The sequence below is a fragment of the Cricetulus griseus genome, chromosome 3 (genome assembly GCF_003668045.3).
Source record: "Cricetulus griseus strain 17A/GY chromosome 3, alternate assembly CriGri-PICRH-1.0, whole genome shotgun sequence".
Classification (NCBI taxonomy): Eukaryota; Metazoa; Chordata; class Mammalia; order Rodentia; family Cricetidae; genus Cricetulus; species Cricetulus griseus.
In genome coordinates, this window is record NC_048596.1 from 79653012 (window position 1) to 79670074 (window position 17063).

A 17063-nucleotide genomic window follows, 5' to 3' on the forward strand; every position below is an offset into this window, starting at 1 on the left:
GATTCACACCAAGAACTCGTTTTTCCTATTGTGTGTTTTTTGCTCCCAGTTCTGAAGCTGTTCGTTGTTCTAGACTGAAGAGTCTATTACATGTTCATGCACGTGCATTCAAAGATCAGAGGACACTCTCTGTTTTCAACATGAAAAGTGCATTGTTTAGCCCAGAAAAGTTTCTACTAACCAAACATATGTACATTACAATAGAAGAGGATTTTGAACAATGTAAGTTGAATACAAATGTTCTTTAATAAACAGAAGGGTTTCCCCTCTGGCCCACTCTTTGGCTTACTCCTCTACTTTCAAGGAACAAAAGCTCATTTTCTAAAGGTTGAAAACAGTGGCTCAGTGATTGGCATTTCTTAGAGAGGAAGTACATAACGCACCCATTAGTTCTAAGATGTTCCTTTGTACAATTATATTATAAAGTCACCCATGTCCACTTCCTGAAATGAAGCTGCTTCATATCAGTCTCTAGAACAAAAATATGCAGAAAGTCAGTAATGCAAGAAATGTGACGGAGTGCAAACTGGAAGGTTTGGAAATCAGAGCCTTACATCTGAATCCCAGCTCTTTTAATTGCCTGTGTGTTCAAAGGCAAGCTACTTCTCCTAAGAAACATTTTCTAATGTCTAACTCCTTTCCCCTCTCAACTTCTTGCTCTATTATATTGCATTCTCCCCCCTCAATTATGTTCATAGTCGATGTATAAGACATTCAATAATTTCTAGCTATTATTCTTGTGTCCAATATGTAGAGACACATGGGCCAATGATATTATTACAAAGGCTCATTGTAACAAAGAAAAAGACTGTATATGAAGGTAAAACATTCCACAGATCGAATTTGGCTTCTCTTTCAAATGTCCATCTCAGTAGAAATCTTCAAACAGCTTGTCCACAGAAACCTACAGCAAACCAGAGTGAGGGAGGCAGTGTTGAGGTCTTGGTGTCTAGTCTGAGACATTATTGTGTGATAGCATGTGTTTTCCTTTAGCCAGTCAGCATAGTGACTGCATTAGACAAGTCCCATTTTTATTTTCATTTTATAAATGAAGATAAGGAAACACAGAGAAATTGAGAAACTTTCTGAGGATCATACAACTAACAAATAGGGGAGCCAAAAGATTCTCCTTTGGGGGAGCACATCGACCCCAGACTGCTGTCTGGGAGGCCAGCACGGGACTGATCTAGACCCCTGAACATAGATGTCAATGAGGAGGCTTCTGCACTCTAGGGGGCCCCTGGTAGTGGATTAGTATTTTTCCCTGGTGTAAGAAGGAACTTTGAGAGCCCATCCCACGTCTCGGACACATGAGGGAGGGCCTAGGCCCGGCCCAAGATGATGTGGTGGACTTTGGGGAGCCCCCGTCCAGGGCCCTACCCAGCCTAGGGAGTGGAGGGTGGATGGGGTGGGGGACAGGTGGAAGGTTGGGGGGATGGGAGGGGAGGAAGAGGGAGGATGGATTGACATGTGAAGCAAGCTTGTTCCTAATTTGAACTAATAAAAAAAATACAAAAAAAAAGAGAGAAAAGATTCTCCTTTGAAAAGATTCCAAAGCCATACCCTTAGATGTCACTAATCTGCTTCTCTTAGGGGAGGGGAATGACTGACTGAACTCTTAAACAGTAACTGGAGAGAAAGCCCAGTCGGCATTCTGAGCCACACCATCCTGCACACACCTGATTTCAGAAACTAAGCTGGGTTGGGCCTGGTCAGGACTTGGATGAGAGGAAGACCACTTGCATGTTCTTTTTTTTTTTTTTTGAGATTAATTCTCAACCTATGTCCCAGGCTGGCATGGAATTCATGCCAATCCCCCTGCCTCAGCCTCCTGAGTGCTAGAGTAACCATGTGAGCCACAAAACCTGGATTGTTCCTCCTTTTCTCCTTCCGTTTACTCAGCTTTTTGAAATGAATGCCACTGAGCAGTCAGCCTCCTAAAAGGAAAACACAGTGAGTGTCACCTCATCACTGTGCCCAGTGATTTAAAGGGGTTAAAGTCATTTAGTTGAACAACGACAATTCTCATGAGCTATCATTTTAATACCATATTTTATGCAAGTGTTATTTACCTAGAAATGAAGAATAAATTAAGGCAGTTTTATATTTCTTATGTTCTTGTGAGGGCTTAAGGAAGAGGGTCATTAAAATCTTTTGGACATATTTCTTTTAATATTTAGCATCTAGGACAAGACTAAGATAAATATTTACTAGCTTGAATATATAGCTTAGTGGTAGAGCACTTCACTATGCAAGGCCCAGGTTCAATCCACAGTACTATGAGAGAAAGAGCTATTTACTGAACATCCATTGAACAAAGAACATATATCCAGAATACACAAAGAATTTCCGCAACTCAATAATATGAAGATTAAATAATACACCAATTAAAATTTTGACAAAATGCTGCCATGGTATGGTAGCTCACACTTGTAATCTCAGAACTCAGTAGGCTGAGGCAGGAGGATTGCCACAAGCCTGAGGCCAGCCTAGACTACAGAGAAAATTCAGGACTAACCAGGGCTATAGTGTGAGACTCAAAAAAAATGAAAAACAAGGAAACAAAAGTTTGAAAAGTAAGTAAGCACTTGAGAAGATGTGCAACATCATTATCAATCACACAGAAAATCAAAAACGTAATATGCCATGGCATGCCTTCTAACGTAAAGTGAAAAGGATTAATTATAGCAAGTGTTACTGAGAATACCAAGCAACAAGAACATTTGTACACTGCTGGTATAATGTAAAAGGTGGATGAATAAGTAAAGCAACTGGTTACACAAGCACAAGGACCGGAATTTAGATCCCCTGCACCCACATAAAAACCCAACATGGCAGTGAGTGTCAGAAATTCCAGCACTGGGGGTAGGCAAAAATAGACAGATCTTGGAGGCTTACTGGCCAGTCAGTGTGGCCAAAATGGCAAATTCTAGTTCAATAAAATATAAAGTGGGGAGCAACATAGGAAAGTAACTGAAGTCAGACTCTAGACTCCATGTGCACACTTAGGCAAGGACACACGCACGCACGCACACACGCACGAAATGTAAGATGGTTCAGCCACTTTGGAAAAGCTTTGGGTAGTATCTTTATAAAAATAAGCATATACTTACAATGGGGAGAGAGGAAGGAAGGGAGGGGGAAGAAAAAAGAGGAGAAAGAAAAGGTATGCAGATCCTCACACATCTGGTCCAACCCTAAGGTTCCAGGAATAGAACAGTCACTAGAGACAGAGCAAAATGCTAAGAGCTGGGTATGATGGTACATGCTTAAAATCCTAGCACTCAGGGCCAGCCATTCTACTCACAGGTATTTAAAAAGAGAGAGAGAGAAAAAAGCTGTGTCCCCACCAAATATCTAAACTGTATATTTTGATGTGTATTTGCACCAGGAAATTGCCACCACAATTTAGGTAGTTAATATTCTTACTGGGGAGTAGTGTTCAAATGAGTGCATTTATTATGAATATAGCAAGCAAAAGTAAAACGATAATTTTCAGATAGCAGACCTCCACAACTTGTTGTCATGTGTACAAATACACACTATATTTTTTTATTTAAAGAGGTTTCTTTGTTTGTTGGATGGCTTTGTTTTTGTTTTTGTTTTCAAGATAGGGTTTCTCTATGTAGCCCTGGCTGTCCTGGAACTCACTATGTGTAGATCAAGCTGACCTCAAACTCAAAAGAGATCCACCTGTCTCTGCTTCCCAAGTGCTGGGATTAAAGGCTTGCACTACCACATTTAAATAGTTTTTTAAAGCATATGTAGGGGGGTAGGTATGCTTCATCCAGAAGCAAGGTAGTTCTGCCATCATCAGATTTCAATTGTCTAGTGCCCTCTACCCAGAACATAGCTTAAAGCTAAAAGGAAACAAAAACAAAATCACCTAATTGTGTTTAGCAAAGCTCATGTACTTTACTCATTGAAGCCCTTCAGGTCTTCACTAAATAAAAATCTGTGTAAATGCTTAGGAAATTTTTTAACTAAAACTTGGGAGTTGAGGAGCCTGGACTAGAGACCATGTCATTAAACACACACACACACACACACACACTTGTAGTTGGAGAAATGACCCAGGGGTTAATACTGATAGATGCTTTTCTGAGGACCTGAATTTGGGATCCAGTACCCACATCAGGTGTCTCACAATCATCTATAACTCCAGCTCTGAGGTATCCAACTTCTAGCCTCTTTGTGTACATGTACCTGTATTCACATCTCTCTCTCTCTCTCTCTCTCTCTCACACACACACACACACACACACACACACACACAATGACTAAAACACTTAAAAGAAATTTAAAAATCGGGGGGGGAAGAGATGTAGGTTGGGGTGGGGTAGGGGGGGGGAGAGGGAGAAGGGATTGACATGTGAAACAAGCTTGTTCCTAATTTGAACTAATAAAAAAACAAAAAAAAAAGAAAAAATCTAACCAGGGGGATTGGAGGATAAGAGCACTTGCTGTTCTTGCAGAGGACCTGAGTTTGGGTCCTAGCACTTACATACTGGCCCATAATCATCTATAACTTCAGTGATCTGATACCCTTCTTCTGGCCTCCACAGGCATCAGACATGTACAGGATGCACATATATACATGCAGACAAACACTCACACACATAAAAATAAATCTTAAAAAAATCTATCTACTCAGCATATGCCCAAAGGATCAGACTTCCTATCCCATAATTTGTTCAGCAATGTTCATTGTCACTCTATTCACAACAGCTAAGAAATAAAAACAACTTAAATGTCCTTTAAGTAAAGAATGGATAATGAAAATGTGGTACATGTACACTGTGGAATATTATTCAGCAGTAAAGAAAAATGAAATCATGAAATTTGAAGTCAAGTGGATAGAACTAGAAAAAATCCTATTGAGTGATGTAACCCAAAGACAAACATGACATGTTTTGTCTTATCTGAGGTTCCTAGCTCCAAATCTTCAGACATGCACATATAACCTGGAGTAACTACAGAAACCAGAAAAGTATAAAGGGACCATGAAGTGGGATATAAGCAACAGAGAAGGGAGCAACAGGGTACAAAAGGGAATTTTCAGGGGGAAATGGGGAAAGGAGGGGCTTCAGTTAGGGAAGGAAAGTAGATAAACACAGAAGAGGGAGGAGGGTAAAGTAACAGGATTCCTGAAAAAGCCAAAAGACATCTATTTCTATCCAGATTTACAAATAATACAAAGAAGTCTGTGTATACAGACATAATTTAAAGGAAAATTCCCCATCTGTACTGGCAATGACCCCCCCAAGAGCAACAGAATAGCCAACAAAAACCCCAAAACTGGACATGAGAAGCCCTATTTTGAGTTGTTGGATAGAGTTATCCAAGAGACTCCCAAAACATTACAGGTTATTGATGTTGCCCTTGGTTACCTCCCATAGGTAAGTTCCTATTGTTGAAGACACCATGCACTCTAAACACAGGATCCTGAGGACTTGAGCTGGATCTGGCCTGAAAGACTCCTTCCTGAAGACTAGTTTTTATGGTCCCAAAAGGCACCATGCAAGCTTCCAAGGGAAAGAATAGGATAGTCCTACCTCAGGTATGATGCCTATGAACCACAACAACCAGCATGGCTTTAAACCTATAATGTCTCCCTCTATTATGGTGCCTCTTGCTCTCCTCTATTCTTCCCCCAACTCAACCTTCCTGCTCCCTCCTGTCCTCCTCACCCCTCCTCTTCTCCCTTTCTCATTCTCCTAGCTCCCTCTCCCTCCCCCCCATACTCCCAATTTGCTCAGAAGATCTTGTCCCTTTCCCCTTCTCCAGGGGACCATGTATGTCTCTCTTAGACTCCTCCTTGTTTCCTAGCTTCTCTGGCAGTGTGGGTTGTAGGCTGGTAATCCTTTGATATGTCTAGAATCCATATATGAGTGAGTACATACCATGTTTATCTTTTTGCATCTGGGTTACCTCGCTCAGAATGGTTTCTTCTAGTTCCATCCATTTGCCTACGAATTTCAAGATTCCATTGTTTTCTTTCCGCTGAGTAGTACTCCTTTGTGTAGATATACCACATTTTCTCTATCCATTCTTCAGTTGAGGGGCATCTAGGTTGCTTCCAGGTTCTGGCTATTACAAATTATGCTGCAATGAACATTGTTGAACAGATGTCCTTGTTGTATGAACGTGCTTCTTTTGGGTATATACCTAAGAGTGAAATTGCTGGATCTTGTGGTAGACTGATTCCCATTTTCCTGAGGAGTCGCCATACTGATTTCCAAAGTGGCTGTAAGAGTTGGCACTCCCACCAGCAGTGGAGGAGTGTTCTCCTTTCTCCACATCCTCTTCAGCATAAACTGTCATTGGTGTTTTTGATTTTAGCCATTCTGACAGGAGTAAGATGGTATCACACAGTTGTTTTGACTTGCATTTCCCTGATGGCTAAGGATGTTGAACACTTTCTTATGTGTCTTTCAACCATTTTAGATTCCTCTATTGAGAATTGTCGGCTTTGCAGACACCGCTGTCCCCTGTCGCCTCTTCCTGCAGCCATGGTCAACCCCACTGTGTTCTTCAACATCACGACCAATGGCAGCCCTTGGGCTGCATCCCCTTCAAGCTATTTGCAGACAAAGTTCCAAAGACAGCAGAAAACTTTCATGCTCTGAGCACTGGAGAGAAAGGATTGGATATAAGGGTGCCTCCTTTCACATAATTATCCCAGGATTCATGTGCCAGGGTGGTGACTTCACACGCCATATAATGGCACTGGCAGCAGGTCCATCTACGGAGAGAAATTTGATGAGAACTTCATCCCGAAGCATACAGGTTGGCATCTTGTCCATAGCAAATGCTGGACCAAGCACAAATGGTTCCCAGTTTTTTATCTGCACCGCCAAGACTGAGTGCCTGGATGGCAAACATGTGGTCTTTGGGAAGGTGAAAGAAGGCGTGAACATTGTGGAAGCCATGGAGCGTTTCGGGTCCAGGAATGGCAGGACCAGCAAGAAGATCACCATTTCCGACTGTGGGCAACTCTAATTCTTTTGACTTGTGGGCTTCTTACCTACCAGACCATTCCTTCTGTAGCTCAGGAGAGCATCCCCACCCCATCGGCTCGCAATGCCCTGTAATCTCTGCTCTCACTGAAATTCTTTGGGTTCCATATTTTCCTCATTCCCCTCCAAGTCTAGCTGGATTACAGAGTTAAGTTTATGATTGTGAAATAAAAACTAAGTAAGAATAAAAAGAATTGTCTATTTAGTTCTGTATTTTAATTGGATTATTTGGTGTTTGGGAGACTAGCTTCTTGAGTTCTTTGTAAATCTTGGAGATCAGCCCTCTGTCGGATGTGGGATTGGTGAATATCTTTTCCCAATCTGTGGGCTGCTGTTTTGTCTTGTTTACTGTGTCCTTTGCCTTACAGCAGCTTCTCAGTTTCAGGAGGTCCCATTTATTAATTGTGGAACTCAGTGTCTCTGCTAGTGGTGTAATGTTCAGGAATCGGTCTCCTGTAGAGAATTCAGGCACTAGGGAAATGTCTGGAGATCTATAAAGATGACACCAACTAATGATCTAAGCAACAGAGGAGAGGCTACTTTAAATGCCCTCCCATGATAATGAGATTGAAGATAAACTTATATCCCATCCTATAGCCTTCATCCAGCAGCTGGTGGAAGTAGAAGCAGACACCCACAGCTAAACAGTGAACTGAACTGTAATCAAGTTGCAGAGAAGGAGGAATGATGAGCAAAGGGGTCCAGACCAGGCTGGTGAAACCCACAGAAACAGCTGACCTGAACAAGGGAGAGCTCTTGGTCCCCAGACTGATGGCTGGGAAACCAGCATGAGACTAATCCAGACCCCACAAACGTGGGTGCCAGTGAGGAGACCTTGGAAATCTATGGGGCCCCTTGTAGTAGATCAGTACTTATCCCTAGGATAGGAATGGACTTTGGGAGCCCATCCAGATGGAGGGATATTCCCTGAGCCTAGACACAAAGGGGTGGGCCTAGGCCCTATCCCAAAGGATATGACAGACCCGGAAGACCCCCACCACCACCAATGGAAGGCCTCACCCATCCTGGGGAGCAGAAAGGGTATGGGATAAGTAGGGTGTTAGTTGGGGGGGCAGGGGAGGAGGGGAGGGAGAGGGAACTGGAATTGACATGTAAAACAATCTTGTTTCTAATTCAAAAAATTAAAAAAAAATAAACAGCATGACATCATAACCGTAAAGGTACAATAGTGGCATGCATACCTTGGTGATAAACAGCAGCTATCTAGTTGGACTTAAAACCTTCTCATCAAGAAGGGAATCATGCCTGGTACTGGAAACCTAGAAAACCATCCAGGGCTACTAAAGTCATGGATCTTGGAGGGGAACCTACAACCCACACTTTACCAAACTGGCTTACAGACAAGTGTAGATCTCATCCCTCATCAAAGAAAATTCTCGTACTTACAACAGGTGGAGACCATTACAAAAAAACAACAGATCAAAATGCAGAGAACAAGAGATCATATGGAGACAATGTCCCAACTGATACGTCTACAAAATAATTCCTAAAGCTCAGAGATTATTGCCAGAGCAATAAGGAGCCAGAAAGAATGTAAGAGCCAGAGCAGGAAATCTGCTGTGAAATTCTGTTTCTAGAAATGTCAGAGAGGCTACAACCATGAAGTTTCATCGGTATAGCTACCTAAAGGAGACCTGAACTATGACAACTTCAATAGACATTATAATGTGGAAGGGGGGAAGTTTGCCAGGCCTCAACCCTCAACAGAGAACTATGGGCAACTAGGAAATGCTAGGACCAGAAGAAATGGTTCTGTTGTGGAATATTATTTTAACTAGGCAAAGATGTGTCATGTTTGTTTATGCTGCTGAGTATTACTTTAACTGTGTAAAGGTGTGTGACATTTATTTATGCTGCATTTGTTTAATGATGTAGAGATGTATTACATTTGCTTGTGTTGCATTTGTTTAATTATGAAAAGATGTGTTGCTGTGTCATCTTGCCTGCCTAAGGCACCTGATTGGTCTAATAAAGAGTTGAGCGTCACTAGCTAAGCAGAGAAAAGATAAGTGGGGCTGTAGGTCAGAGAGGATAAATAGGAGAAATCTAGGTTTGGGTAGAAGGAGAGGAGAAGGAGGAGGAGAGAAGGAGGGAGAAAGAAAGGGAGAAACTGGGAGCCAGCCAGACAGACAGGGAAGAAGCAGGAAAGTAGGACATGGGGGTGGGGCAAAGGGTAAAACACCCCGAGGCAAAAGGTAGATAAAGATAAACAGGTTAATTTAAAACAGCTAGCCAGAAACTTCCCTAAGTTAGGCTGAACATTCATAGCTAATAGTAAGTTTCCATGTCATGATCTGGGAGCTGGTTGGTGGTCCAAAAAAGAAAGCCTGGTACAGGTCTTTCCCATGGAAGAGCCCCAATTGATTATCTAATGCCAAGTGGTCAGCCCTGAGATCATGTACATACAAGTAACATTATATGGACTGAGCAGATTATATATACATACATACATACATACATACATACATACATACATACATACATATATATATAGAGAGAGGCACCATGGATTTGAGAGACAGCAAGGGAGTGGGTGAGAAAGTTGGAGGAAGGACAGGGAAAGGGATAAATGATGTAACTACAACGTAATTCCCAAAAAATTAAAATTAAATTAAAAAAAATCTGTCCAGGCCTAGGGGTACAGACTTGCAATCCCAGCTACTGCAGAGACTGAGGCAGGAGGACTGTGTTTCATTCCAGCTAATGTCTGCATAGAAATGGACAGACTGATCCTACAATTCATATAGATGTTCAAAGGACCAGAGCAACTAAAACAATTTTGACTCTCACTTTATATGCCATCAAGAAACTGGGAAAATATAAACAATTATATTTAAAATTTTATAAAGTGCCAATATAACTCATTAATAAAAATACAAGAGCTGAGTGTGGGGCACATGTGTTAATACTGCACTTGAGAGTGAGAAGCAAGATATCTTGGGCTTGAAGTCAGCCTGGGTAACATAGCAAGACTCCAGCTCAAAAAACAAACAAACAAAAAAACAAAAAACAAAAAACAGGACTGGAGGAGACACAGGCCAATGAGCAGAACCCTGGGGTCTGCTGACCAGCCAGCCTACTTGGTGAGTTTCAGGCCAGTGAAAAACCCTGTCTCAGAGAAAAAGAAAGGAAGGGAGGGAGGGAGGGAGGGAGGGAGGGAGGAGGAAGGAAGGAAGGAAGGAAGGAAGGAAGGAAGGAAGGAAGGAAGGAAAAAGAAACTAGGTATGTAGCGCCTGAGGAAAGACGCTCAAGGTTGTTCTCTGGCCTCCACATGCTCTTGCACACATGTTCATACACTGCACACACATACACAAATATAAATACATACAAAATCAAAATAAAAAATTACAAGATAGACATAAAGTATGGTTTTTAAAATACATAATGAATAAATATTAGAAAACAACTTATTTAAAAACTGGGCAGATAAACTAGCTAGAAATTTTTCCAAAAAAAACACACACAGCCGGGTGGTGGTGGTGAATGCCTTTAGTCCTAGCACTTGGGAGGCAGAGGCAGGTGGATCTCTGTGAGTTCGAGGCCAGCCTGGTCTACAAGAGCTAGTTCCAGGACAGCCTCCAAAGCCACAGAGAAACCCTGTCTCAAAAAACAAAACAAAACAAGACAAACAAACAAACAAAAAACCACACACAACATTCACTTCACAACCATCTGGGAAATGCAAGCCCAAGCATGATGGGGTGTCATTCATACACAGGAAGATTGCTGAAGGAAATAAGACAGATATAGCAAATGTTAGTGAAGTCTGAAGGAACTGGAAGCTCTTTGCACTATTACAAACATAAATGGTGCAGCAGCTTTGGAAATCCTCCACTATCTCAGAATTTGAAGCACATGATCACTATATGGGACAGCCTTTCTATCCCATACTAGATATATACCAAAAGAAATGAAAATATACGCTCATGCAAAAACTTCACATCACTGTTCACAGCAATATTAGTAAGTAGAAATAGGGGGCCAGCAAGATGGCTCAGAGGGTAAAAGCACTTGAAGTCAAGGCTGACGACATGAATTCTGTCCCCAAAACCCACATAGTAGAAGGAGAGAACTGACTCCTGCAAGTTGTTTTCTGACCCCACCAGTGGCATGTCCATGTCTATACACAAGTACACATACTACTCTTTTTAGTAGAACTGAGGGACTAAAGAGATGTCTCGGTAGTTAAGGGTGTGTACTACTCCTTCAGAGAACCTGGGTTCAGTTCTTTGCACCCTTCTGACCTCTACATGCTCATGCACACACATGGTGCACTCAGATACATGTGCACAAACGAATGTGGAACTATATCAAACACCCATCAACTAATGAATGAATAAAATGATACAATGGAGTGTCACCCAGTCATAAAAGGCAATGTGCTATAGTTTGGATATAGTTTGTTCCCCTCAAAAACTCAAAGATTAGAGAGGAAACAGTCCAACTATGGAGGCAAGTGGGATGGCTAAGACTTTAGGCTGGAGCTTCCATGATTGACTTCCTGTGGCTTTATAAGAACAGAGCAGAACTCATGCATATACCCAGGTGTGCTCTCTTGCCTTGCAAGATCTGCATGGCCTTAAGACTCTACTAGCAAGTGCACCACAAAATACAGCTCCTCTTCAACCTTGAATCTTGAGCAAAATAAACTTTTCCTTTTTTTTCTTTTCAGGGTTGAAGAATGGAACCCACAGCCTTCAATATGCTAGGCGGCACTCTATCACACAGCTTTATCCCCAGTCCTAAATCTCTTTTCTTTAAAATATATCTATTGACTATTGACAAATGATTTTTTTAAAGCTGGCCTAGTAATTGCTGTAATCCCAGTTCTTGGGAGTCAGGAGAACTGCAGTGAGTTCAAGGCCAGCCTGCATATTGGTACTGAACACCTCTAGGTGTACCTAGGAGCCTGGGAGAAGACTCATCCTAAATGTGGTCATCTTAATAGAACAAAAGGGGAAAAGAGGAACGTCAACAGAGCACAGCCATTCCCTCGATCTGCATCCAGTCCATTAAGTAAATTAAAAAAAAAAAAAAAAAACAGCCTCCACCACCAGTTCCCAGAACGGGGATGTGGTTTACTTGGCCCAAGTGCATGTAGCCATGCAAACACAGCCCAAACCCTATGAAACTGTGAATCAAAAGAAACCTTTAAGTTGTTTATGTGAGACTTTCTGTCATGGTGCTAAGAAAAGTTAATACACTAGTCAATGCAGAATAGTTTATTCCTTAACCTCTGAAGAGTCTAAATACCAAGTTTTACCCATTATTTAATTGCAAAATTAGAAGAAATATGTATCACAGGCTAGGTTAAGCCATAGATTTAGAAGACACAGTTGACTGAAGGTAGAGAATGCCAGAATTCCAAATGGTTAACAGAGAACATACCATCGTCCATAAGGGTCATAGCCATGGAATTTTAATAACACTCTAAGGTTCTAGGACTCAGGCTTTTAGCCAAGTGTTTTGAAACCCCACTCCATGAATTCTTGATCAAGTTGACTCTTGTGGGGGGTTTTTTGCTTGTTTGTTTTAATCAACAATTACTAAGAAACGATGAGGAGGGTGTGGAGAAAAGAATAGTACAGCTGTGGGCCTCTCAAAAGGGTCATATTTAAGTGTCTTTTGTTGTATACTTTGTTTTGCTTTGTTTAGTTTTAGGTTTTAGTGTTACTTTGTAGCCAAGGCTAGCCTCAAACATGAAACAGTCCCCCTACCTTAGCTTCCCTGAGTACTAGGATTACAGGCATAAGCCATCATTCCCAACTACACATAAGAGCCCTAATAATAGCTATCTATAGATGGTTTCGATGGTTTTTCCAGTTCTATTGATAAGGGGGTTAAAGGTTAGGTATGCTGGGTGTGTCAGATCACACCTGTAATTCCAGCATTTTCCCAAGGCTAAGGTAGGACTGAGTTTTAGGCCAGCCTGAGCTATAGAGCAACAATGTCTCAAAAGAAAAGAAAAGAAAAAAATAAGTACAAACTGTTTTAGTGTTTACTAAATGAGATTATAAGGTGGTTATTGAGAGGCTGGTAGGAAAAAAAACACATAGGTCAAAGGTTAAAGGAATCCTCAAGCTACATGGGTCATAAGGAACTCCAGGCCTAAACTCTGACTCCGGATGTGATTCATAATCTTGTTTATAAGCATCCTTGGTTCTCAGCCAGCAGGGGTGGAGGGACTCCTTTTTCTTTCCATGTGCCTTGATTTTCCCTGTCTTTCTTTACTGCCCCTTCTAAGATTTCTTCCATGAATACAAAACTTTAAATACCTAAACAAATCAAAAATATACACTCAAAGAAAGCCATTTCTTTCTTCCACAGCTTTGCTGGTGCTTAGATTCAAAGCCAAATGTTTTAAATACTGGCCATAGAAATAAATGGCTTGACACCAAACTGAACCACCTGAGTCCAATCGCTGAAACCCACATGATGGAAAAAGAGAAACCACACATCCAAGCTGTCTTCTGACCTCCACAGGCCACCCCGACACACACATAAATCACACATGCACACAATTGTCTAGGCTTGGTGGCTCTCTAAGTTCAAAACTAGCTTGGTCTACTTAGCAAGCTCCAGGGCAGTCAGGGTTATATAGTAAGACCTTGTCTCAAAACCAACACATAAATACACATAACAGATAAACATAATTATTTAAATCATGCTGCTTGACCCTCACTGTGCTCTTCCCTTGCTTGCTTTTCTTTTGCTTTTCTGTCATGTCTATGGGATCCTGTACAGCATCTGAGCTCTTACTCTCATTTAGAGTTGTTAGTCAATTAGTAACACTACTCATTTAGCCACATTTTTTATCTCCTCAGACAGAGAAGCGTTAATTTTATTCCTAGGAAGACACATGGAGAATCTTCACATACCTGAGGGCAGATGAAGCCAGCCCCATACATGACGCTCCTTGCGGAAGAAGAGAGAACCTCGATGGGAATGAGGTTATCTGCAAAGATCATCATGAAGTTACTGAAGAAGGTCAAGTGAAAGACTTGAAAGAAATTCGTGACGAGGAAAAGGTGGAAGTTCTTCTGAGACAAGAGTTGTCTCATAGGTAAGATGGTGGAGGTCCACGACAGCTCCTGTTCAGTCTCAGAGAGGAAGGTTTCCTCTGGGCTTCTTTTACATTCAGAATGTCTCATATGGAACATGCCACTGTAAAGGCTGATAGATGCCAGGAAGGAAATGACGATAGCAACGACCTGAAAATTGGGCAGGATTTCCATGTTGTGAGAGATGAGGCCACAGAAAAGGATGCTGGTGGAGCCCAGCAGGGATGCCACCTGGTTAATTTTCATCAGCTGCAGCCGGCTCTCCTGCCTGGGGAAAGTCTCTGCAAACAAACGACACTGGGCTTGCTGCACCCAGGCGAGGGTGCTGTCAAAGGCACACAGAGAGACTACCAGATGAAGTCCATTCAGCCAGTCACCTTCTTGATAGTGTTTCCAAGGGAACCAAGGGAGCAGGAAGGCCACTGAATGCAAAAGGGCTCCAAACAGGGAACAGTGGTAACTTAGACAGCAGTCATACTGAGATCTCATTCGAAAATACCCACTCAGGTCATTCAGAACATTACAGATCATTAAAATTACCTAAGGAGAAAAAATACACATAAGATTATTTTGTACAGTTGTTAGTAGTGTAGACTACTACATTCAAGATGAGAATGACTCCTGAGGCTGAGTATGACAGAGCATGCCTGTAATTTCAGCCCCTGGAGGCTGAAGGAGGAGCAGAGCCGCACTGAGTCTGAGACCTGCCTGCACTACACGCTGACCTAGAGAGCAGAAGGGAGTGAGGGAAGAAAAGAGGGGAGGCAGGAAACAGGAAGGAAGAACCTGATTTTTTGTTCGTTTGTTTTTACTCATGAGAAGTATCTGAAGCTGAAAAGTCTCAGTTTTCAAAACTATTCATTAGCATCAATAATAGTGGCAGGATGTCACTCAAAAGCCAATGTTTATTTGTTTTGCATTCAGGTATAGCATAAGTGTTTACATGTATTATTTTATCAAATTCTTTAAAAAAAAAATAACCCTCTGAGATAGGCACTGTTATTCCTCCCAACTTACAAAATTAGATGCTGCAGACAGAGAAGATAAGCAATTCATCTAGCTAACTGAATAGAACAACATTGGAATCAAAGCAGTGAACCCAGAGTATGTCTTCCACATTGGCACACAAGGCCATACTTCCTCATGAAATTCAGGCCCTTCTTCTTGTTAAAGATTTTTTTCTGGGGCTGGAGAGATGGCTCAGAGGTTAAGAGCACTGACTGCTCTTCAGAGGTCCTGAGTTCAATTCCCAGCAACCACATGGTGGCCCACAACCATCTGTTATGAGATCTGGTGCCCTCTTCAGGTGTGCAGATATACATGGAAGTAGAATGTTGTATACATAATAAATAAATAAAATCTAAAAAAAAGTTATTTAATTTTTTTTTCTTTTTTATGTCTATGAATGTTTTGCTACATGTATACCATGTGCTTGTCTGGTACTCATGGAAGCCAGAAGAGGGCATCAGATTCCCTGGAACTGGAGTTACAGATGGCTGTGAGACACCATATGGGTGCTGGGAACTGAACCCAGGTTTTCTGGAAGAGCAAAAAGTGCTCTAAACCAATGAGTCATTTCTCTACCCTTCTAAGACATCATTTTGCTTATCTACACTAAGGACGGTTAAGATACCAATAATAAATCAACTCAAAATCAACATAGTAAATATGTAGTTCTATAATAAACAACATCACAAAGCACAAGAGAAAATGTAAAAACATTGTGTCTATCCATTTGGTTCATTTTTGGTAAGTTATAATACAATTTGTCAATATTATCGAGCTTTTCAAGGTATAGCATCTGTGCTGGGTAGTTTTATGTCAGCTTGGCACAACTTAGGGTCATCTGAGAGGACGGAGCCTCAATTGAGAAAATACCTACATAAGATTGGGCTGCATGCAAGACTGTAGGGAATTTTGTTAATTAGGACTGATGTGGAAGGGCTCTGTCCATGTAGGGACACCCCTGAGCAAATGGTCCTATAAAAAGGCAGGCTGAGCAAGCCATGGGAAGCAAGCCAGTAAGCAGCACTCCTCTATTGCCTCTGTATCAGCTCCTGTTTCAGCTTCCTGCCCTGTTTGAGTTTCTGTCCTGACTTCCTTCAGTGATGTACTATGAAGTGTGAGCCAAACCCTTTCCTCCCCAACTTGCTTTTGGTTATGGTGTTTTATCACAGCAATAGTAACCATGACTAAGACAGTGTCTCCTTCTTCTTCTTCCCTCTCTTCTCTCCCAACCCATTCCCTTTCCCTTTCTCTCTCTTTTCCCTACCTCCCTCTCTTTCCTTCTTTTTGAGATAGGAACCCTCTATGTAGTCTGGACTAGCCTTGAATTCTCAGCAAACTCCCTGACTCAGTTTCTTAAGTACTGAGATTACAGTTGGTTGTTTTGTTTTTTTTTTTTTTTCATCACCATAGCACACATTTTTCTTGATAACTCTTGCAGGTGTGTGACAATCCACTCTTTGATAAAATACAGTAAGATACCTCTATAAGAAAGGGAGCTTTGTCCTACATTCAAGGAGTAAAAATTTTGCATCTACCTGGGATTGATAGAAGGCCAATTCTGAAATCTTGTAGAGTTCCAAGAAAAGTTTCACACAGTAGAAACTGAAGAAAGAACTTAACATTTCAGTTCCTAGTGTAATCAGAGAGTATGCCCAGGCTGCAGATTTGATATTTAAAAGTGTCATTTTCCATGCAGAGGAAGTTTTCCTTCCTGTTTTAAAAATAAGAGGTTATAATTCATTATTTGCATACAGTAGTTGAGGGTTAATAAAATATCATTAACATTAGTAATTTTAGTTAAAATTCAAAAATACTTTCTGTGACTGTCACCAGATTTATCTATTTATTTTATACTTATTCAATATTTTGAAATGTTACATGATCCCCAATTTGCATAAAATATGACAATTTGCATATTATATTTTGTGTTTGTGTGCATGTGCAAAAACCACAT

The 17063-nt window shown here is 41.3% G+C and overlaps 1 protein-coding gene across 1 annotated transcript in view; it reads right to left on the minus strand.

Moving 5' to 3' along the window:
- The window catches only part of LOC100759771, a 31558-nt gene extending 14752 nt beyond the window's left edge, over positions 1-16806 (minus strand). Inside the window, exons 1-2 of the mRNA XM_027410350.2 lie at positions 16645-16806; positions 13919-14641 (exon numbers count right to left, since the gene is read on the minus strand). Coding sequence (XP_027266151.1) covers positions 13919-14641; positions 16645-16794 — 873 coding nt within the window. The 5' untranslated portion in view covers positions 16795-16806. The remainder of the gene's footprint in view (positions 1-13918; positions 14642-16644) is intronic.
- Positions 16807-17063: the final 257 nt, after the last annotated feature.